We start from the raw sequence: 24,440 nt of genomic DNA, 5'->3' as shown, positions 1-24,440 counted from the left end.
GGACGTCAAAACGAAATTTCCACCGACAATGCCCATTACGAAATCGAGTGTCATAATAATACACACACAAATATGAAGGATGATAGTAATTACTATACATATACACACACACGGACGCAAAATAATAAAAAAATAAAATAAAATCAAGTTCGCGAGCGAACTAGACAAAAGTGTATGGTTCGTTGAACGTCGCCCGGTGGTAATGGGTGCTGGTACTGGTACTGGTAATGGTAAAATCTCCAATCGGACTCACGGCATGGTGTTTTGCACTCTAGTTCGCCGTAAACAACTCGAGTGAACGGGTACCACCGCAAAGAAGTCCATCCACGAGGCGAAGCAACGCGAGAACGTAGCTACTGTGAAACACACACACACGGTGACTGTTTTGGCTGTGCTTTTTCCTCGTTCCGGAAAAGTTTGCTGTTTTTATTCAGTTGTTTGATTATCGGTAGGTAATTTTAAAATTTGTTTATTTTCTTTTAGAAATAATAATGAAAGTATATAAATATCATCTCGAGTGTTAATTTATTATTTTTTTTATTTAAAAATTACGCCGTTAGAAATGTTGGTAAAATAAATTAAAAAATAATTTTAGTAATAAAAATGCTTAATATTAAACACTTTATTAAATAATAATTAAAAAAGAAATATTATTTTAATTTATTAATTAAAAAAAAAAAATGTTTGAAAATTAGCAGATGAGAAATGAAGAGGTGAGAACGTTTTTAAATACTTCATTATTTGAGAGAGTGACAATAGTTTAGAATGAAAGTTTTTGTAGCAAACTAATTTTAAAATAATAATAATAATTATATTATAATTAAATGTTAAAATGTATAACCTTAATTTTATAATTAAATACGATTACTTTTTTTAATTTAATTTAAAAAGATATTGTTATAAAAAACATTACCAAACATTATTAATTATTCAATTCATTAATAAATTAATAGTTAAAATATAGATTTGAATTGTTTATACTTGTACAAGATGGACTGAGTGAAATTTATTAATATAAATAATTAAAGTTATTTTAATTATGTATTAAATTTAATTGAAATATGTTTTTAATAAATAAGGATTTTTAAAATAAATATTATATTGTCTACCGTTTAAATAATGTATATTAAAACTTCTTCATATTTGATTCTATTTATAACCATAATTTTTAAATATTTATGTCACCAAGTAGAGAATGTCTATTTAATTTTCTTAAATACATATAAATCTAATTTATGCAGCAAATGTTTGAATTATTTATATCTTTATGTATATGTAATTAATTATAGAATATCAGCAAAATAACCAAATATAAAAAAATTAATAACTTAAGTCATTAAAAACTAATTAATTAAGGACATTTACTGAAAGAGATTTTGTATGTATGACTTTGAAAATTATTATAGAACTCGGGATTATAACTTCAGTTAATTAATTACTTACTTTACAAATTATGCATTTCTAGTTTATTTATGACACCACAGTTAACAATAATAATTGAAAGTACTAAAAGCATTTTTACAATTCATTTTTGAAAAGTTCGAATTTTAATTTGTTAGATTAAATAATTTATATTACTGCGTTTACGTAAAAACAAAACAACCTCGTAAACGAGTAAATAATAAGGTCAAGAAAAACTGAAAATTTTCTTACACGAGACGGTAAAAGTTGAGTTATTGGTTCGACAATTAAAATTTATTTACTCGCGATCAACACATGCAGATTAAATTATTTATTTCTGTGGCATATGGTGAAAGTTGTGATTGACAATAAATAAATATTATTTTAACGTGTTGCACAAAGAAGAAAATGGCACATCAATGTTCACCCATAAATCCATAAGTTCACTAATGTGTATAGCGAAATAACCGAAGAATACCAATAGAAACTTCTTTTATTATATGCGATTTCTTGTCGTGACAAATAACGGAATTGTTTAATTTATTAATCATTTTTTCTCGTGCAAACTGTCCGTGTTTTAAACGATTTGCGAATTCTTTTAAGTTTTATCAGTAATTTCAAAATGCACTTTCACAAATTAAATACGTGTTTTATGTAAATTTTTAAAGCACTCGACTGTTTCCTCGTTCCTTTCTGTGAAATTGTTATTGGACTTTCGTTTGCGTTCTTCTTACTCGACTGGAAACGAAATGAAGTCCGAAATTAGATTTGTTTATTCATGGATTTGCTTTGTTGCAGAAAAAGGACGGTCACCAATATGCGGTGTGGTACAATGATTGGGTTAAGTGTTGGTGAAGTGAGTAAAAGTGGCAAATAAATGGAAACTTTGGAATATTTCCAACATGAAGGGGCTATTTGGGCGGACCGTATACATGCTATGTTTTTTTGGAATTGTCAAAACCAAAGAGGTAAGAATTTGAAATTAACGATTTGTTCTGTTGTTTCAAGGACGTCATAATTTTATGGCAAAAAAACTACCTTCAAATTTATGTCTTTTGACTTTCCAAAACATTGTCTATTGTTATTTTCTGTTCGATATTACATTCTTCGACCTTCTGATATTGTTTAGCGTCACGCCTTAATTTTATCCACAACGACATTATTCGTCGTCATTAATTCTAATCAAAGTTGAACTAGATATTTTTGTGCTTGTAATCTCCAGTTCAATAAATATCATTTATTTCTGTTAGAAGACTAGCTTCAGCTTTTTCCCTCGACATTATTCGACAATAAATTGGGAAAATTGTGCTTAATTCAGTGTCAAAATTGTAGCGTTTCATTCAAAACCAGCGAGAAAGAAAGTGTTTCAGTGGAAAATAGCGGCGGTAATGTGAGCCATGAATTATGGTTATGATCTATATATTTTGAATTCATAAATTACATTAGAAAGCCGTTAAAATATTTATAAATTGAATTTTTATCACGGTTATTAAGTTAAATTCTCTGATCAAATATGCAATGTTACATGAATTTTAAATTTTTATAATTTGTACTATATAAATAATTATAATACAACTTTTTTTTTTAATTCATAAAATTCGTATTTACCTTTAATATATTAACAAAAATATTTTATAAAAAAAGTATTAACTGTAAATCACAAATAAAAATGAAACGTATATTATATAATATATATAACATATATTTTACATAATAAAAGATTTTTGTAATTTATATTTTATTTTTGATAATATAATTTTTTAAAAGGAAACATTTTTCTTAATTTTTAATAATATACTTAATTATTTAAAAAAAAAACCTATTAGAAGTTTTAATTAAAAAGTTTTTGCCACATTATATTATTGTTCAAATTAATAATCATAATTAAAAATATAATTGATCAATTTAAATTTTTATGCATCATTTATGATTATTAAATTTTAAAACGAAGAATTATTTTCATAAAAAAGTCTACTTCTTAAATGACCCACTTTTAAAACACTTTATTTTAACAATCTTTATTAGACTATTCGATGAATGATTGCAACAATATTATTTTGTGAGAATCAAGTCCCCCAACATTGTCATCGTCGGCGTTATTATATTAATTAAAAAATTGCCTCAGAACTGTGAGAGAAGATAAGGATAAGATAACCCACCAGCTTGATAATATTTTAATAATTGTTGCCTAACGTGTGAGAAATATTAGCGATTTGTCAAATCCGGTTCAGCATGTTTATTATTATTTTCCCTCGCCATTGTGTGGAATTAGTGCAGTAACGAGCAAATCATTTCATTATAATTACGATTACCGAAACAAAAAACGTTTCGCAGAGCAGGAGGTGACAAATAACGGTGCGTGGTGCAACGGTTCCTGTTTCTTCTCTTCTGTGCAAATAATTACTTCGCCGCCGTTGTCGCCCAGGATGTTACAATACTCTCTTTGAACTGTTGAAATTATATTAAGTTGTTTGCATTGTTCACTTTCCAAGTAATTGCTGTTCAGATGGAGGAGCAATTTAGAGCATAATGAAATTTTGTCCAATCGGTTATATTTATGTTTATTTGCATTGTACAAAGAAAAAATATTAAGATATAATTTTTAGCATTTTTATTAAGTTATTAAATACAGTGAAAATTATAATATTTTATATTTAAAGAATATTTTAAAGCATAAAAGTTAGATAATAAAAACTCTATTTAAGACATAAAAAATGAGTTCTATTATAGACCTACTATATTATTTTATACAGGAAAATACATGAGCAAAATTGATATAGGATATAAGTTCTTCATTGAATTTAATATCCGGTATAAATCAATTTTTATAAAAATAAATTGCATATTAATAAGTTTATGACAGAATTAAATAAATTATTTTTCAAATGAAATTATATCTCCTGAAAATGAAAAATGTCTGAGAATATCTGATACTTTAATAAAGATTTTTGATTAAATACAGTGTGGCCCGTTTAAGATAAAAGATTTAACATTTTTTATTTAAAGAATATTTTTATACATAATACCTTAAATGATAAATAATTATAGGTTTATTCAAGTCATAAAATTTTCTACTATAGGCTCATTTCTCATTTTATACATTTGAAAAATGAGAAAAATTAATATAATATACAATAAGTTTTCCATTGTATTTATTATTATTTACAGTCTGTACAAATCAAAATTTATAAATATAAATTGCACATTAATAGAATTAAAAAATGAAATTATTTCCTTGATCAACTAAACTATATCATGGAATAAAATGTAAAAAATATCTGAGAATATCTGATTTTAATAAACGATTTTTGATTAAATACAACGTAAACTGTAATAATTTTCATTTAAGAATATTTTTAGGCATAATAGATGAAAAGCTATGAACTTCATTCAATCCATAAAAAATGTCTACTACATTTTGCACAGTTAAAAATGAGGAAAATTGATGTATTATACAATTATAATAAAGATTTCCTTTAAATTTAATATCCTCTAAAATATCAAATCAAATTTGATAAAGATAAATTGTATATTAATAAGTTTGTGGATATAAAATACAACTCCTTTGAATTGCAATTGGTACAAATCAAAATTCATAAAAATAAATTGCATATTAATAAATTTGAGGCACAATTAAAATAATACTGTTGAAATAAAATTATTTTCTTGACCAACTAAACTATGCCATGGTATAAAATATGATAAATATCTGAGAACATCTGATATTTTGTTAAACATTTTTTGTTGAATTACATAGTGGCCCATTTAAAATGAAAGCTGTAACAGTTTTCCCTTAAGAATATTTTTAGGCATAATATTTTGACCAATTATGACTAAAAATAATTAGAACTTTGTTCAAGTCATAAAAAATGTTTGTGCTACATATCTACTTATTATTTTGTACAGATAAAAATTGACGTAATATACAATTATAATAAAGTTTCTCATTAAATTTAATATCCTCCAAAATCAAATTTCATAAAATTAAATTGCATATTAATAAGTTTGTGAAATAATAATAAATAATATTTTTCTAATAAAATTATGCCTCCTCATCAAGTAAACTATATTACGGAATAAAATATGAAAAATATTTGAGAATATTTGATATTTTAATGAACGATTTTTGAAGCTGTTAAATTCAGTGTGGTCTTTGTAAGATGAAATATTTGTTTAATGAATATTTATATTATAGATCAAAAATACCATAAAACATCTACTTATACCGTAAAAATTATTTTCTACTTAGTTTAAATTAATTTAATTTTTATATTTTTAAATGTATAAAATTAGCTTAGCTTAAAGCTAAGTTCTCCGTGGAATTTAGTATCCTTTAAAGTGGGTACAATCCAAGTTTCATAAAAATATATTACATATTAATAAGTCTGTGACAGAATTAAAAAACACATTGTTCTAAAGAAATTGTGTCCCCTGATCATCTAAACTATGTCATGGTATAAAATATGAAAAATATCTGAGAATATCAGACAATAACGTACCGTTGTTATAATATTTTTAAAAGTTTACAATTAAGTGGTGTCACTAGGGAATAAAATATAATACACAAAACTGAAGATGATACTTAGAATTAAAATACTTATCAGGTTACAATTAGATATTCTGAGATATTCGTGAAATGTTACTCCATGGTATACTTGAGCAGAATGAATAAAATAATTTAATAAATGATATTTACCTAGTAAAACAAAATAAATAAATAAAATGTAAGGTCATATGATATAAATATTAAATCAATACCCTATATACTTTCTTCGACACAAATAGTCTTTCCTAGTTTTAAGTGTAAAACATATAAATGTTTACTTGCTACCATTTCAAACAAGAAAACCCTCTTTATATATGTAATAAATTTAAAAAAATAATGAAATCTTTCACATTTCATAGTTTCTAATTAATTTCAAACAACAATTATCGCGATTAACATTATCGTACAGGATCTTGGTCAACATTTTCAAGTTCATGTGTCCATGTTATCTTGATATACGTAATGAGTCTTTGTACGTTCACTTTCAGCTTGTCGAAGGTGATATTTATGATTAATGTGTGCAATCTAAACCTTTTCCACTCGCCGAAATCAGGTCGAGAAGACATCATCGCCATAACGTTTCGTTCGAACATCGCAAACTGCAATGACTAGAATTTCGCAATGGCTAATAAATTTATCATTAGCATTTGTGAAACCATATGATTTATTTATGACGTTTCTTAATTACAAAAACGAAAAATAAAATTCTTGCATTTGTTGCATCGCAAACAAAGAATTATGCACATTACCGACCGCTTATTTCTTAATGCATTTGCATATAGTTGGTATTTACGTTTAGACGATTGCAGAAGATTATAGAATGCAGAAAAAATGAAATATGGAAGGTCCGTTCTAAAATAGCATTCCGATTGAATTCGAACCGGACCATTAGATGTAGGCAGACATTCCGGGTCTGAAACAACAAAACGGAGAATTTATTACGTATCGATTTAGATATTTCATGCCAAGTACTTGTCAATATGTCGTAAATATGCGGTGTTTTCTTTTCTCGAAATCCATTTCGACCGGTAACCTACTGAACTAGCGACGTGATGTGCACTTAAACGGACACACTGTTTCAGGCACGATATTCACTCCAATTTTAGCCATATATAGACAGTCTGAGTCGACTAACCTAATCGAACACTGACTTACTAACAGACTGACTTAGTGATATCGGAAATTGCGAATGGTATCATGGAAAATGGAACCGGAACGTTTTTTTCGCATTTTGTGCGTAATTGTTTCATATTCTTCAAATATGACCACTTTCTAATCAAGAAGCGACCACCAACCATCCTAGTTGTCGGTAATTGGACCGGCTTGTTACACGAGAACCAGATTCGGCTTGTTACAATGCCATAAACGGACAATTAACCATCGAAATGTGTAACTAAACAACGACCAATTTAACCATATCAAAATTCGTAACTTTTCGAAAGAAAATAGTACCAAAGCGGATGTGTAGTGTTTTTAACCTGTCCTCTGGTACGGTGGCTGAACAGAAATAATGCGGCTGTGTCGGAGTGGGGAGACATGTGCCAAAATCGTTAATTACCAAGGTCGATAACTATTGTCATCGACACTTTAACCTGCGGCCATCCATGCATGTTTGGAACATTGGCGATTCGATGCGACGAAGTCGGTGCTGTTAGATATGCGTGTGTAGCCTTGCTTAATGCTAATCACAAGGCGTCTAAAGATAAAGATTAATTGGATTATTAATGTTTAGATCCTGTTACGTAAATTTCAGTGCTGCGTTTCCTGCTATTTGGATAGGGTCGCAGGCGTGTCCCTCGTCCACGTTCCCTGAATAAGTAACTTTATGTGCATAAATACTGCAATTTTGCTTCTTCGAAGCCGGTGAATAATAAATTAACTTTATAGATTTGTTCTATTGGGAATTCCGTGTTTCATTCATAAATTATTTAAATAATATCGTTCTAACTAAGATTCCATTATGAATAATTAACTTAATTAATAAGGAAGACTTCATTTTAATAATTTAAATACCTGCCCCTTATAAATAAATTTAAATTAACTTTGGTTTGACCACAAAAAATTAATATGTTCTTCCAGATAGCGGAATTAACTTTTGTTTTTAGTAATTGTACGATTCTGAATATATACACAAATTTTTAAATTCACAATTATACTTACATATATATACACTGACTGAACTTTTTCATATTTATGTACATTCAATATTTAATCAAATATTTTTCAATTATTTATTAGTAAATTTTTGTTTCTTAAAATGCCTATTTTGTAAAAAATATAATTTCTCGGCATACATTAATTACATTAAAGTATATTGTTTCTCACAAACGACAATTTTTATAGGTGTTAATTATTATTATGATAATTTATATACTTTATTAAATAAAATAATTAAATTTAATATACTATCATCATTCATCGTCATTAATTTTTTTTATTATATTGAGGTATTAATAAACGTTGATATTGATTTTGTTATAAAACACATTTATAGGGATGTTTTGAAATGATAAATTATTTGTGGGCATGTTTAAAGGTTTTATTAGAAGTATATAATAAACATGAAATTTTGTATTATTTGAATTAAAATATGTGATTTCCGTAATTGCCAAATTATTTTTCTTTATTTTTTATTTAAATTATTATGATAAAATTAAATTCTTTAAATAAAATGTTTTATGACCAAAAATATATGTTATTTGTTAAACAATTATACTTATTTTAAATAAATTAAATTATATTTAATATTGAAATATTTAAAACATTTATTCAAACATGTATTTAATATTTTTCTTGAATATATTGTGATATATAACTTATTTATACTTAGTCAACTATTTTCATTTTATTAAATATTTCACTACTTTTACTTTAATAAAACAAAGTTTAGTCATATTAATTAATACCTATGTATAGGTATTGTTATCTTATTCTTTTTCTAATCAAATTATTTACTTTAAGAAAGTATTTCATTAAATAACGTATTTATTATTTATTTTAAATAATAATGATTTTTCTATTGTATAAAAAAATTATTTCAACATTCTATGGATTTTTTTTGCATTTTTTGTCACATCTTAGAAACGACGAAGAGTAAAAATTTATCAGACGTCGACTAAATGAACCAATCTTGCAATGATCAGTAAAGAAATCATTGGTCAAAAAAGAACGTTTAAACAAAACTAAACTTTGTACAAAGATATATGAAGTAGAGTACTTTAGAGAGATGAACCCAAGTTTCACAAAATGGGTTAAAATCGTGTCTACAAAAACTTTGAAACATGATAGAGAAAACATTATGATTTGGGGTTTTTTTTTGGACATGGTTTAGGACCTTTACAATAAATTATTAGTAAAATGGACCGTTTCATATCATAGAGATGTAATGGAACAATTTGTCAACGATAGTTTATCAGTTGGATGGATTTTTATACATGTTAATAATCGGAAGAAAAAATTCAAAAATGTTCAAAATTTCTTCAAAAATAGTCAGTGAAAACAAAGACTTTAGATAAATTGTGGTTATTAACTGAAAAGACGATGAATTTAATTTCGAAAAACCATTACCAATACCTCGTTGAATTTGTACCTGGCCGATTACAGGCGGTTATAATGAACATCCAACAAATTATTAACAATTTTTAAGTTATGTATAAAATATTAATAAACATATATTTTTTAAAAGCCTGCTACATCTGTGTCCAGCCACATTGGGCATTTATTTTGTTTGGTATATAATTTAAGTAAACTTTTAATTTAATTACAAAATGAATAATTGAAGAAAGAATATAGTATAATTATTTTAAATAAAATATAAATTATTTTGATTGCATTTAATTAGAAATGTACATTTCCTAATTAACAATAAATAGTAATATATGTGCTAATGCTACTTCTCTGACCACCATTGTATGCCATAAATATCTAAAGAATCAATTATTTATTTAAATAAAATTCATTTGGTTGGGAAATAATTAAAATATTGTTAAAATAAAATAATAAAATATTTATTAGTTTTTGCATTTGCTTATTTAAAAACATTTATTTATATATACAAATAAATGAAGATTTGTTAACATACATTTCGGTTATTTCAGGTTGTATAATAGGATAATAACAATAAACGGACGACTATGTATCTATTGTGAACGAAGTATAAGAATATCATTTTGTTAAAAAAACCTAATGGGTATCGATATTATGTATTACAGAGACGATATCTTTCATTGTTCATTGTAATATATAATTCATCTGTGATAAGAAAAACGTTAAGTCATATTATTTCGTAAACGTAGATAGACAAAAAATGAAGTGCTTTTATTTAATACAAAATGGCTTTACCCCATATTTTTTTCTTATGTGAAATGGAGTGTAGGAATATGGGGAAGGAGTTGATAATTTATAAATGTGATATATGTATTTTGTTCCGCCGCTGGTCGAGCTACATAATTTCAACTTAAAAATGAATCGATACTTTGTTAACCTAATATCTCTTCGAGTGGAAAAGCCTTCCATCACGTCACAAAATAATTGATCATGACACTGAAATAATACGTGAACTGAATATGTCATTATATTAGTTAATTATATTGTTAGAAACACACACCTCCCAATAACTGGAGCAAAAAAAATTGTCTATTCCATTGATATACAATAATGAATCTTTATTAGATGCATTATTCTGATAAATTTTCTTGTTGGTTTTAATTGTGAAAATGACTGTTTAGAATAAAAATTCACTTTCTTCTTCCTTTCAGTGATAATTTAATTGCTGTTCAGGCAACGTGTGTTATTGCAAACATTCTTAGTGCCAACCATTCAATTAGGTTTTAATGGTGTATTAAAATTTGAAATCTAAACCAATTGGGGTTAATAGACGATCATTTAATATTTAAAATAATTTTTTAGTTAAATATTTAGTCCTTCAAACACTATTAAATATAAATGTATTCAATTTTTATGAACTGATGTGTACATATATGTCAATTTGCAATTATTACATACACATGTTAATATCAATAAATTGGCCGATAATATAAATGGAAGAAATTTCAATAATGGATAAAATTGGTATCGATATTATTAATGGGACGATACCTTCCATTATTTAATTTTGTTACTGAACTTTTGTTCATAATTACTTTTTTGATTTAGATTATTTAAATGAAATGATATTAAGTTCAGTGGTCGCCAGAAAAATAGCATAAAATTTAACATTAAATATTTCATAAAAGACTTCATTCAAATTTGTTTCGTAAGCATATATCACATATTTTAAATATTTTGTACGGTTCTTTGCTTTTTGTCATGCATCTTAGAAATGGCGGAGGTATCACTTTAAACGCACAGATTAGTCTGTTTTGGTTCGCCAAAAAATAGCACATTCAAATATATTTACGTTTCGTTGTGCTATTTAATAATACTCTTAATTGTAAGAATTTATTATTCGTAGGATTTATATTATTTCATTTCCTTTTAGTGGGAAGAAAGTAACATTTCACAAAAAAGAGAAATAATAATTAATATGAAAAATCAAAGTCGCTAGAAGTTTAAGATGCTTCCAAAAATGGTTTGCAATGTTATTAACAAATATAAAATAACGCACTCATTTCAAAATACAATAAGAAAACAAAAAACAGAAAACCTTCTTTAATAGACAGACAAATTAGAAAAATCGGTAAACGAAATCCTTTATTGACTTCTAGGCAAATAAAAAATGAATTAATAGAGTCATACAATATCAGTGTGCCTAATAGAACAGTCAGTCGTCGTCTGAGGGAATAAAACTAACAAGGATATATTTCAGTAAAGAAATCATCGGTGTCAAAAAAGAATATTTGAAAAACACTAAAATTAACACAAACACATTTTAATTATCCACTAAAATCTTGGCGAAGAGTACTCTGGAGTCATGAATCCAAGTTCAATAGAATATAATCAGATGATAAACAATACATTTGTCGTCTGCATCATAGAAACTTTGAAACACGGTAGTTATGACATGAAGATGAAGATATTATAAGAGATATAATAAAACCAGTTAGCAACTGTAATTTACTAGTTACATGAAGAGTCGCGGAATTTAATTTCAAATAAACGTTGCTGATATTTCCTTGAATCTGTGCGTCGCCGTTTACAGATAGTTATAACAAAATACAACAATATATGTTTAAGTTATGTGTAAATTATTTAAAGTACACATTTAGGGTTTCCGCAGAGGTTAAGTGAATCCTGAAGTCTGGACAAATTTCCTAGAAGCCTCCTGTGTTAATTTACTCTCTTGTCCATCCAGATCTTAAGACCTTTGCCCAATCGAACATATGTGGAATATTATGGGGCGACGCATAAGGAATTTACAGTGCCCTCCACGAACTCTTAATGAACTAAGACGTCAGATTCAGTTCGTGTGGGATGAGATACCACAAGAAAATGTCAGCAATGTCATTAGATAGCCGCGATGCTTTAATGAGTGTCTTAATCAAAGAGGGGGCCCGACCCATTATTAACTTCTGACAATTTATGCTTTAAGATTTTTGTTTAAATTTTTAATCAAGGTTAATATTTTTCTAAAAAGAAAATTGGAATAAATCAATTATATTTAGGTATTGCGGCGCAGAATAGAAATTATTTTGATTTAGGTACAAAATGAATAATTGTAAAAAAATATAATTAATTAATTAATATTTAACATTCAATAGTAATGTACGCAATTTTTCCTACCACCACTATATAAAGTACTTATCAATATAAAATTATGGTCATGCAAAAAACACTGTGACAAATTTTAAATATGTATCAATTTTTTTCCATTAATAATTTAAATCCTTCTAAAACTGTCTCAAATTGTGCTGTTTTCTTCATTTTCTCTTTATTCAACCTAAATTATTACGCTACATTTTCAAATGACAGCTTGTCCTCTCTTGGACATAAAATCGGTTTTAAATAGTTTATACTTATTTCCCATAATTTTTATAATAGTCTACCATCACAGACCTAATAGGGGCATTATGAACTGCCATAAATATGAAAATTGAAATTCCTAATTCAATTAAACGGCGGAACAATGGACGAATTAAAAAATTCCAATTGTGGTCAAAAGCCTTTTGCGAATCTAAAGCATTAATATCTTCCATTTTATAATTTATACGGAAGACTCGCGGCCCTGAACCCGACAGCGTGACTTCAGCGACAGGTGAACAGGACACTTTCTTCATAACACTCATAATTTATTAATCTCATTGTCAAGTGACTGGAATAAATTTGAAACGCAATCCTTTTGTCGGTCATTCCTAATATTTATTTAACGGGTTAATTTTCAACGTGAATAAAGTAAACCAGATCGTGTTTTTCTTCTGTGATGTTTTTTTTTTTTTGTATCCAGTGCGTCATTCATTATTGAGAGGATCCACGTAGAAGACATATTTACCGGATCGATATTGAGGAATCACTACGCAGGTCGGTCTGGGTCATTAATATTGACACTGATGTCATCCCCCGACCACGTATTAAATAAACACCTACATAATTAATTATATAAAAACTGTTGTTTTCAACGTCAGGTTAATCCAACCGTTTTCTCTACATCTACGTGAAATAGGGTGTTGGACGTGCTCATGTTACATAAAAACTGGACTAGATGAACTTGAAACACTTGTGCACTGCACATTTGAAATTATTACCATTCTAAGACACAGATCAACCCAACAATTATACAAACACACCCCGCATTACTGGGGCGTTGGGCTCACCTTTTTGTCTTCAAACTAACGGTGACATTAAATTAGCATCTCGCCTATTAATTGCCACATTCTTCTGATAAAATTCAATCCGATAATAACACCATTGAACTTAAATAAATGTGCATATATGCGGTTAATTTTAACTTTCACTACATGGAATACTGGACATAATTATATAAACTGGTTGCAAACTGAAACGTGCGATTTTATGAAATCTGGCACGGGTTTAACCGGTCAATATTTTGCGAATAATTTGACCGGTTTCGAAATAAAAATTAAATTGCTAAAACTACCGGACAATAAGTGAAGAAAAGTACTTCGTAATTAAAGTATTATTTGTATAAACACGCTAATAGTCCCTTAATTACCATATTATTATTTACTTGTCCAGACAGTTCAACCTTTATATTCATCAAGATAGAACTTAATTATGGCGATTATGGTATAAAAAATGAAGGTAATAAATAATATATTTTCTTTGTGCTGGTGAAAATGTAAGTCAGTTGATGGTATTGATCTGTTGTTAATTTCATTAACTAGACTCCGATTTTTTGCCCGCTCTGTGAGATCTTCACGCATTGGAAACGGAAACGACGAAAGCAATCAAAATTCACTGAAATTACATATAAGTGTCTAATTAATTGTTACGTAGTACGTGCTCATAACGTTCGACCGCTGTAAATTTAATGACGTATTATTATCTCTTAATAGCTACAATTTCCTAAATGTGTTTGTTAGCTGCTATTTATATCAAGCAACAACCAGGGGCAGATCAAATTGTTTTGGTCACTAATTTAATAAAATCGTTTCGTACTAAATGTGACATGATTATGTGCGAGATTACGTGAAGGTTAAATTAGTACATCGACTTTTCCATCTTCCACAAAGAACTAATGTTTATGATGGGGTACAAAGGGTAAGTTATGGTTTCAAAGGGTTGAAGGAAATTGGAAAGTGTTGATATTGTGTGGAAACGCATTTTGTGATATGCCACTGAAAGATTGACAGATGTTTATCACATGAAAATTCCCATGGTCTATTGTCGCAATTTCTATTAAAATGCCCTATAAATTTGCCGTGTCCATTGTATTGTGGATTAATAAATCGATATTAATTTTAGGGTTGATTAACTGTCGTGATATTGTTTGCTTTTTTAAATTGTTACCCTGATACGGATCAATTTTATTTTTGTTCATGGAAATAAATTATATAATGAAAATTACCACAAATTACAGTGACTGACTGTAGAAAAGTAACAGTATCATATATTTTCTGTGTATATGATAATGTTATTTTTATGTATGCTATACATACTCGTATCTATTACACACTACAGTGAAATTTAAATTAGGTAGTACTGTTTAATTTTGTAACATTAACATATTTATCTATTTCAGATTTATAAAGATCTTCAGAAACAACTGAGTCCCTTAGAATGGCAAACTCTTTTAGGAAATTCGAATACAGGTATTTAATATTCATTTCACATAAGAATAAAATAGGAGATTTTGTTCAGAATCTCGTATTTTAATCTTATGTGAATTAAAGGCACATATAGAAAATAGGATTTAATGTAGAGGATATTAAAAATAAATCAAGAATACTTTAAAAAGTTTTACTTCATAAATACGGTAATGAATGTGCAAATTTAGAAATTTAAACTAGGAAATTATACATATCGTAGATATATGTATATTTAAACTAAAGTTAAACTAGAGTTTCTTAACAGCATTTTAGCATCGATTTAGTCCAGAAAATTATATTAAAAACCAAGCCGAAATTAAAACACCATTAACACTCTTGATTCAATATCAAAACCGTAAATTTTAATTATTTCACCAGCAATTAAAAACAAATTTTTATCTACAACAAGCCATGAAATTTATTCATGGAATCATTTAGAAATATCGGGTGTTATTTGCCAATCCGAGACGGATTTTGTGTAATTAGGAAATCCTTCACTTATTGACAAGGTTATTTTTATAAAAATCCTGATGGTTATCCTACAATGAATTGAAAATGTTGCGTTCAATTATTAAATTTTACAAATATTTATCTGTGCATAATTTATTTCGTTGCAATTATAGCAAAACCATTAATTTTAAAATATACTATTTGAAATTTATTTTTTTTGTATTCATTTTTAAATATTTCCTGTAGTTATAAATTATTTATTTAGTTTTAAAAATTACAGTAATGATTTCTATAATAACAACTTTTTAAAATATTAATAATTTTAGCCATAATTCGTTTATGTGAACTATTAAAGTAATATGAATTTACTATTGTTGTTTTATACAAAATTATAAAAACTACTCTATACTTACCCTATAAAATGTTATAATGTTCTGAATAGAAAAATATATAAATATAGCAATTTTAATTTAGAAAGGGATTTTTAATGATTAAATCTGTGTTTTATTTCACATTAACACTTTGTATATACTTTTTGTTTCATAATTTTGGCTCATCTCTGTGGCATAGACTCAACCATTTTCTGAATATAAAAGTCTATATTCTTGAAAAGTGATGAGTTCATTTAAGTTTGTAAAATTCTTATGTCGAATATGGTTGTAAATGTGATCCTTCTTGTTTTTTATTGGATTGATGTTTGAAGATTGGGATGGGCAAGGCAAAACATCGATGTCTTTGAATCAATTCCTCACAATTTTGTATTTGTGTCTTGAATCATTTTCATACAAATACATTTATTAAAAGCATTATTTCAATTCATAGAAATGAAAAATTGTTGCATCCCCTTTCCTTTCAATTCTTGAACTAATTTCAGCCCCATTTCCTTTAGATCACCTTTAATGTCAGTTGACGATAAGATTAAATGATTTTTTGACATTCGAATTATCCAGTTATCGATTTTCTTTATAACTCATAGAATTTTTTTTTGTAGTTACCATTTGCTCAGTTTTTTTAACTTTTTAATGATACGGGAAACGACTAACTTATTTAGCCGCAAAATCTTAACCATCTCTTTTTGTTTGTGTCGGTAACGCTGAATTATATTTTTTCCCTACAGTTTCACTTCGACCAACGATTAAATAATTATAATAAGTAAAAGACTGCAAGTAAATAATCGATTTAAATTCATAGAAAGCAATGCAAGCAATGAAAAACAAAAAAGTACGCATTTTTTAAAAGAATAAAATTAAATTGACCAGCATAGTAAACGTAACAATAACAGAAAAAACAATAAACATTATAGGTACTGGCAACCAATTCAAGTAGCATATTCCATATTTTTAATATAATTATAATTCTTATAATTATAGCCACCAAAGCTAATGCTTTTTATATGTAAGTGATTTTTAAGATAATTGTGTAAATTTAAATTTAGGTGCCTTAATTTTATAATTAGCAAAAAAATACTTTATTTATATTTATAATTTATATTTATATAATTAAATCATAAATGTGTTTTGAAAGACCCGTTTCAGCATGAATAAAAACAATTTTCATACTATAAACTTTAAATTTTATTTTCGATATTACTCAGAAACTTCAATATGTCAGTTTTTCAGGACAAAAGTATCGGTGGGTTAGTTTTTTTAATGGAATAGTTAAATAATTATTTTGTTGTAGAACAAAGAGTATGTGTTTTTTTATTTTATAAAAATATTGTTTCTCCACTATAATTAGTAGAAACCTTATAAATATCTCTCAGACTGACCCTTTTAGAGATATTCACATTTAAAATATTCCATATGACAAATTAAAATTGTACATTATTCTAAAATTTTAATTATTTATTATAACAACGATGCTAGACAAATTTTGTAACATTTTAATTCATTATATTTAATATTTTAAGTATAAAAATCTCGAAAATGATCCACTGATGAATATTTACAACAATGTAGTATGTATCTTAACTTATTAATTAATGGGCACCATCCTGTATTGACCAAGTTCTAAAAATATAAAAATTTACAAAATAAAAAAAAAATGTATTTTTTTGGATAGTTTCACACTTTATAAAATTTAAAATATTGGTGGGCTAGTTCCACAACGGCTACTGATCAGTATTAAACTCATTTATCCTCAATTTAATCGAGCTGACTGGCCTTTCTACTTAAGTAGATTTGTAAATAATAATTTTTATTTTGATAGAATCACTATTTCTTCCTTGAAACTGACTTTTTTTCTATTTAAAAGGTGTTAATTCTGAACTTTAATTATCTTCTATTTACCTACTACTTTTTTGTAGAAACGAACAATTTTATAATTAATAACTCAATAAGTTAATTGCTAGTAATTGTATAGTTCTAGGTGATTTAAACATTTCCTATATGAATAATTAATCAATGGAATAAATTTTGCTTTTAGAAATTCCAGCTCGTAGTGGAATTTTAATGACACACGGATACATAAAAGAATACATACGTATTTCCTATTATTAGAATAATCAATCTAATCTAATCTTAAGCTAATCCCTAAAATACTTTCTTGCATTTATGTTAAATATTAGCGTAGTAAGTAAAAAGCGAATTCGTATTAATCAATTCGAAACCATAAGTTTTATGTTGGTCGGTTACATAAACTTCAGCTGAAACCGAATGCGGAAGAAAAAGTAATCTGCATTGAAGAGTTAACAATGAGTGCACGGCAATCGATGATCACTTTGTCCAATTTCGTAACACTTCCCTCAAATTAAATAACACAATGGCTAAAGCTAATTTAAATCCCATACTCTCACTGCTCGCTAATTTGCTTTAATCGACTTTTGCCGACCATTAATCTCAATTAAAATAAAAAATACATATTACATTTCTTTCGACTTTTTTCTTAAGTATCAATACTTAAACATTTGGTGAACCTCGCGTAGCAACCATTATAGAAATCAAGATAAAAGTCCATTGTTATTTCCAAGACATGCGTCCCATGACGTTCATAAGGTATAATTGCACGGCGTAACGTTATCCAGTGTCGGCAAACTCGAAATCGGAAATGGAAATTCTCGTTTTGCCTTAGCGCTTCCGGCATATCCGTTTTTTAGCTGAACTTGACTGTTTTGTATGTAAATTTTGCGGTGCGATTGTTTCGCTTGTTTACTTGAAAGTGGGTACCAACGAAACCGTGTCTGACCGAAAAATTTTGTATAAATTTAATTAAATACATGAATCGGCCGTGAATTGGCGCTTTGTTTAATAATTTTGGACACGGCACTTTTGTTTTCGTTCGATTACCGGGATATTCGGTCAATTGTGTATAATTTTATGAATTTATACCAGATTGGTATAAATGATTAGTCATTTAAAATTGTCCTAAATATTTATAATTGTGGCCATAGTTATAACAACTTAAAATATATTAAAAACATGAAAACATGAGCTGTATTACTTGAATTAGGTGCCGGTTGTTTATTTTTTATTCTGTTATTGATGAGCCTACTATACAACTGGACAATCTAATTTTATTGTTTTAAAAATTGCACACTTTTATATATATTTCAATGGACAAAATTATAGCGACCTTTTGCTTTATATTCTTTCAACACTCACTGTGGACTTAAAACGATTATTTACTAGTATTTTTTATTATAATTGTTTAATCATCAACCGAAATGAAATTTAAAAAAGATAAATAAAATGCAGCGTTACCAAGACCAAGAGAAACAAGAAGAAATGGCGTATTATGTGGTAGTTCAATGATACTACTTCAAATCTTCTGGCATATCTCCTCTTCACATCACATAAAGACACATAGACTGATCTAACTACTATCTACAGGGATATATTATATTAGTAAATGTTTTGAACTTGAAAACGATCCCAAACCAATTATGACGGATTGTTTAAAAGATCATTTTGTCCTGCTCTTTCAAATTTCCAGACAGTAACTATGGAGGTCACATGTATAACCAAATCCGACATAAAAATTGTACAAATTTAAATTAACTCAAACTTGTATATTTGGAAATTGGTGGAGTCTCTGCTGTGGAAATGAACCAAAATTATAAAACAAAGTGTTTCTATGATACTGTATAAAACAACAATATTAAATTAATATTATTTTAATAGTTCACATTAAATAAAAGAGTTATGGCTAAAACATTTTAAAAAGTTATATAATGATCATTACTATACATTGCATTACATATTTAACCATTTTGATTATATCACTATTTTATTCAATAAATATTTTTGTCATAAAAACTTTATTACTAAAATTGTCTTTTATACAACACTGAGGAAAATAACGAAATGAGAAAATTATATTATATTATATTAAGTATAAGGAAAAGTAATTTAACATTTAACTAAACATAACTTTCTTTAAAATTATATTCATTTATTCAACAAAATTATTATTAATAAGTTTTTGCCAACATTATACAATTAACCTTAATTATTATTTCATTTATGACTTAAAAGGATAAATTTAAAATATTTATTTATATTAAAAATCTATTCAAATTAGTACACATTGAGATTCGAATGCGAATATCTTCTAAATGGTTAGAGTAATCGATTAACCACAAATGATTGATTAATATTTTATTTCTGGCGAAAGAAAAACCACTTTTAACAAAAAATCAAAAGAAAAATCGATAATTTGAGCCAAATCGATATTATCATGGAGAATAGATAGAATAGATCATTGCTCCAATGATCTATTCTATTGGGGGTGCACGTCAGGAAACGGTGTTGGGAAGATGGCTTTCATAGACGGTACCTTCAATGCTGAAAAATATCAACACAATTTGGCCAATAACTTACGGCCTAGTATCGATGAGCTATGTTATTTCTTGAGGGCAGTTTTATTTTTCAGCAGGATGGTGCTACATGCCATGACAACACAAAATGGTTTGCAGATGTGCTTTATTTGTATATTAACAACATATATAAACTTGAGAACTCAAAATTAAGCTTTCTATATTTATGTCCAGCTTAATTTAGAAAAATGTATATAACATTTTATAGAAGAGTTTTTATAATATATATAAAACAATAGTGATTAATATTATTATGAAAAATAAATGGTTAAAATTTTTACCATTTTATAACGTTGGTATTATAATAACCGTTACTGTTCGTAGAATCTCAAAGTTATGTTATAGAGTCAAAAATAACGTAAATTTGTTACAGATCACAATTATACAATAACATATCCGATTCATATCCCACCCGGAGAGGAAAGAGAAGATTCCGGAGAGATTTCGTCCAATGAAGAATTGGTGCATCGATTGCATATAAAAGCCCCTGATCACAATCAAAATTTTAACCTTGAATTATTACCTAGTCCTAATTTATTAGCCAATAATTTTGAATTTTTGGAAACGTTCAGTAACGGATCGTTCCCGTTGTTCCTACATGAGGAAGACAGCAAATGCTACTTTAGGGGCGAACGAAGCGCTCTTAGTCTGTGTAACGGAGTTGTATGTTTCTTTTGGTATATTTTATGTAAAATAAGTTCAAACTGTTTTCTTTTAGAGAGGAATCGTCCACATGGACAATGAAGACTATTATATTATACAACCACTGCCTAGGAGGTTCCACAATGAGAACTCCAATCCACATATATTAATTAAAAGAAAGCACGATAAAGCCTCAATTGTCGATCATGAGTGTACGCAAAATAATGAATTGAGGCTTGACGGTAATGCCAAAGACTCAGCCAAAGACAAATTAAGGAGGAGAAAACGTGAGGCTTTTCCACCTGGGGCACCTGTGTTCGTTGAAACTGCCGTATTCGTAGATAGAGATTTGTTCGAACATATGAAAACTAATTTTCCTATCGACACAGAAAGAGAACTGATTAGATTTGTATTAGCTATGATAAACGCTGTACAATTACTCTATCACGACCCAAGTTTGGGGAGACCTGTCAATTTTGTGTTAAAAAGGTTGGATATATTGAAAGAGGAAGCTGCTGGTTTGATCCGACCTCCGGATATCGACAGATTTTTGTCCAATTTCTGTAACTGGCAAAGAACTAAAAATCCTATTGGCGATAGAGAACCCTCCCATTGGGATCATGCGTTAATTTTAACAGGTTTGGATCTGTACGTTAGGGGAAAGCATGGTAAAATTTCCAGCCAAGTAGTAGGTAAGTAACATGATTTAATTTTGGAGATTTATTTTGACACCTATATACACATGTAGGTCTGGCCCCAGTGGCAGGAATGTGTACAGCAACAAGTAGTTGTACTGTTAATGAAGGTCGACATTTTGAGAGTGTTTATGTGGTTGCACACGAAATTGGACACAAGTAAGTAATATTTACAATACGAAGAAAACTAATATACCAGTTGAATATATTTTTTAGTTTGGGTATGAGGCACGATGGTCCATTAGCTGATAATGACTGTGATCCCAGTAGTTACATTATGTCTCCTACATTAGGGAGTGGGAAGATCACTTGGTCCGCTTGTAGTAGAAGATACCTTCAAAAGTTTTTAGAGTAAGTGTTGAATCGAATTGATAGAGACTGTTAACCAATAAGTTCATTATAGCACAACCCAATCTAGATGTTTACTTGATCACGGCAGTTCTTCCGGTCAATTAGATCATAGCGCTGAAGGAGCATTACCTGGGGAAAGATTTGACGCCAATCAACAATGTAAGGATTTATTAAATTTGATATAAAAGGCAACATTAACATATCGTTTTAGGCATGCTTAAATACGGAAGGGGGAGTAGACACTCATCCCAGCAGCCACTAGACGACGTTTGTAGAGATCTCCACTGCGAAAGAGAGAGATATACTTGGACTTCCCATCCAGCTTTGGAAGGCACGTTGTGTGGAAAAAATATGGTATTTCAGTTCAACCAACCATGTTTAATTTCTTAATTTAATCAATGTTGTTTACAGTGGTGTAGAGGAGGTAGATGTATTTCTAAAGGATTGATTTTAAGTGCCGCATATACCGCGGCACAGCAATCTTCAAGTCGAGATGAAAAAATAAATGGGGGTTGGAGTAAGTGGAGGCCATTTAGTGACTGTGCCTCCGGCTGTTTGTTTGGCGAAGAAGGAAGACTAAGAAGTGGAAGTACTGGAATCATGATGTCAGAACGTATTTGCAATAACCCAAGGTATATTTTTATTTATTATTAAGATTTGCTGGTAGATTTGAGATATTTTTAGACCTCAGGGTGGATTGGACTGTGACGGACCGGATAGAAAGTTCCAGGCATGTAATGCCCAGCAATGTTTAAATGTTCCAAGATTGAGTATACGTGAATTTGCTGAACAAATATGCAGTCGTGCTAGAGATGTGGATAAAGACTTGACAGGATCGGGGATGCAAAAAATAAGCTCGGACCGTAAGTAAATTAATACGAATAAATTATGGGTGTCATCTAATAAAATATTAACCTACAGCGGAGGAAGCGTGTGTGGTGTGGTGTCAGAAACTGAACGGTGGCACGAAATCGCGTGGTTGGACATTTCCCGACGGTACGGCGTGTCAGACACGTAGAAACCGCTACGGTCGCGCTAGTTATTGCATCAATGGTCGTTGCGAGGAGTTCGTTTGTGATCCTTACGATGAGGCTCCCTATGCTCAAAATCCGGACTTGTGTCCTGTGGATAGGGATGACAATGAGGTCATCCGAAGAACAGGTCTTCGGCGAAGAGAGAGTCCGATACGATGGAAGAGTGCCAGTGGATGTCACTACAATTGTATTGCCCCGGGAAGTGGTATAAGGTTGGTGATGGCTAAAGGAAAGTTCAGTAGAAGCAGCATCCAATTGTGTCAACCTGACCAATATGTGAGTCTGATAGGTCTCTCCAAGGAAAAAACAAATCACCCAAATGATTTCATTGCAGGGTTGTGGTAGAGTCAAGACTCCTTTTCAGCACGCCTCGATGGTCTGTAATAAATACAAAGACAGAGTTCGCAGATTATCTGGTTTAGGAATGCAAATATCTCCAGCAATAGGTATTATGACACATAATCGTTGAGTTGAAATATATTAACATTCTTTAAAATTTTTAATTTTAGAGGATCCTGATAGACCTTGCAGAGTGGCATGTCAAGACGAGAACATATCACACAGATTTTATTTGGTGAATGGAGAAGAAGGTTGGTTTCCTTTCGGAACTGATTGCACCAGAGGAACTTCCGACAAGAAAGCATATTGTATCAGTGGTAAATGCCTTGTAAGTATCGGTAAGATGTTTTTTTAAGTATTTACTAAACGTTTTTCTTTACAAGGAATTCGGCACAGATGATACACCCGTGTCAGAGAGCGAATTCACACTCCCACTTTTGTCCAGATCCAAAAGATCTCTTCACAAAAACTCGACAAGGATCACAGCTACTTTAAATCAAGAACAGTTAGATGAAATTATAGATGGGCTCAACCGTACTATTTCAGGTAAAACTAAACTCTGTTCAAAATTATAATATACATTAAAATAAAATTGTTTTAGGTAATGCACGTACCAATGGGAAGTACTTTGACATTGATTTAACAAACCCAATTCATATAAACATGGAAATGGATCCCGAGCAGTATTCTGAAAAGTATTTTAGGTCTAATAATGAATATGATTATATAAATTACGCATAAGAAACTTGTGATAATAGAATTGTAATGGGACGGTACAAAAACGTATAAACTTCCTGATTATTCTAATAAATATGTGATCAATAAATCATAATATCTTTTAAGTCTATTATTTATTTTTTCAGCCATTTACTAAACTAAATTAAAAATGTTCTTTAAATAAATCTTAAATAATATTGGAGGATTATCATAAAAAAAACAATGTTTATGTAACATATGATATATATT

At 28.7% G+C, this 24,440-nt stretch overlaps 1 protein-coding gene across 1 annotated transcript; it reads left to right on the top strand.

Annotated features, from left to right (window-relative positions):
* Nucleotides 1–312: 312 nt before the first annotated feature.
* Nucleotides 313–24,310, top strand: LOC109608492 (A disintegrin and metalloproteinase with thrombospondin motifs adt-1). The gene is made up of 16 exons (XM_020024934.2): nt 313–448; nt 2,200–2,369; nt 15,084–15,153; nt 20,787–21,076; nt 21,132–21,747; nt 21,804–21,909; nt 21,967–22,101; nt 22,154–22,260; nt 22,313–22,455; nt 22,513–22,733; nt 22,786–22,964; nt 23,023–23,411; nt 23,470–23,581; nt 23,645–23,802; nt 23,858–24,020; nt 24,076–24,310. Exons 2-16 carry the CDS (start codon nt 2,304–2,306, stop codon nt 24,213–24,215), a joined length of 2,895 nt encoding a protein of 964 aa, XP_019880493.2. The 5' UTR covers nt 313–448; nt 2,200–2,303; the 3' UTR covers nt 24,216–24,310.
* Nucleotides 24,311–24,440: the final 130 nt, after the last annotated feature.

The sequence above is a fragment of the Aethina tumida genome, chromosome 1, assembly GCF_024364675.1.
Source record: "Aethina tumida isolate Nest 87 chromosome 1, icAetTumi1.1, whole genome shotgun sequence".
Classification (NCBI taxonomy): Eukaryota; Metazoa; Arthropoda; class Insecta; order Coleoptera; family Nitidulidae; genus Aethina; species Aethina tumida.
The sequence above is the reverse complement of the archived record's forward strand: the minus strand, read 5'-3'. Positions and strand labels throughout refer to the sequence as shown.

Coding starts and splice junctions, on each gene's coding strand:
- LOC109608492 (XM_020024934.2), top strand. CDS start 2,304: ATGAAGGGGCTATTTGGGCGGACCGTATACATGCTATGTTTTTTTGGA. Junction 22,734..22,785: donor CGTATTTGCAATAACCCAAG/GTATATTTTTAT, acceptor AGATATTTTTAG/ACCTCAGGGTGGATTGGACT. Junction 22,965..23,022: donor GCAAAAAATAAGCTCGGACC/GTAAGTAAATTA, acceptor ATTAACCTACAG/CGGAGGAAGCGTGTGTGGTG.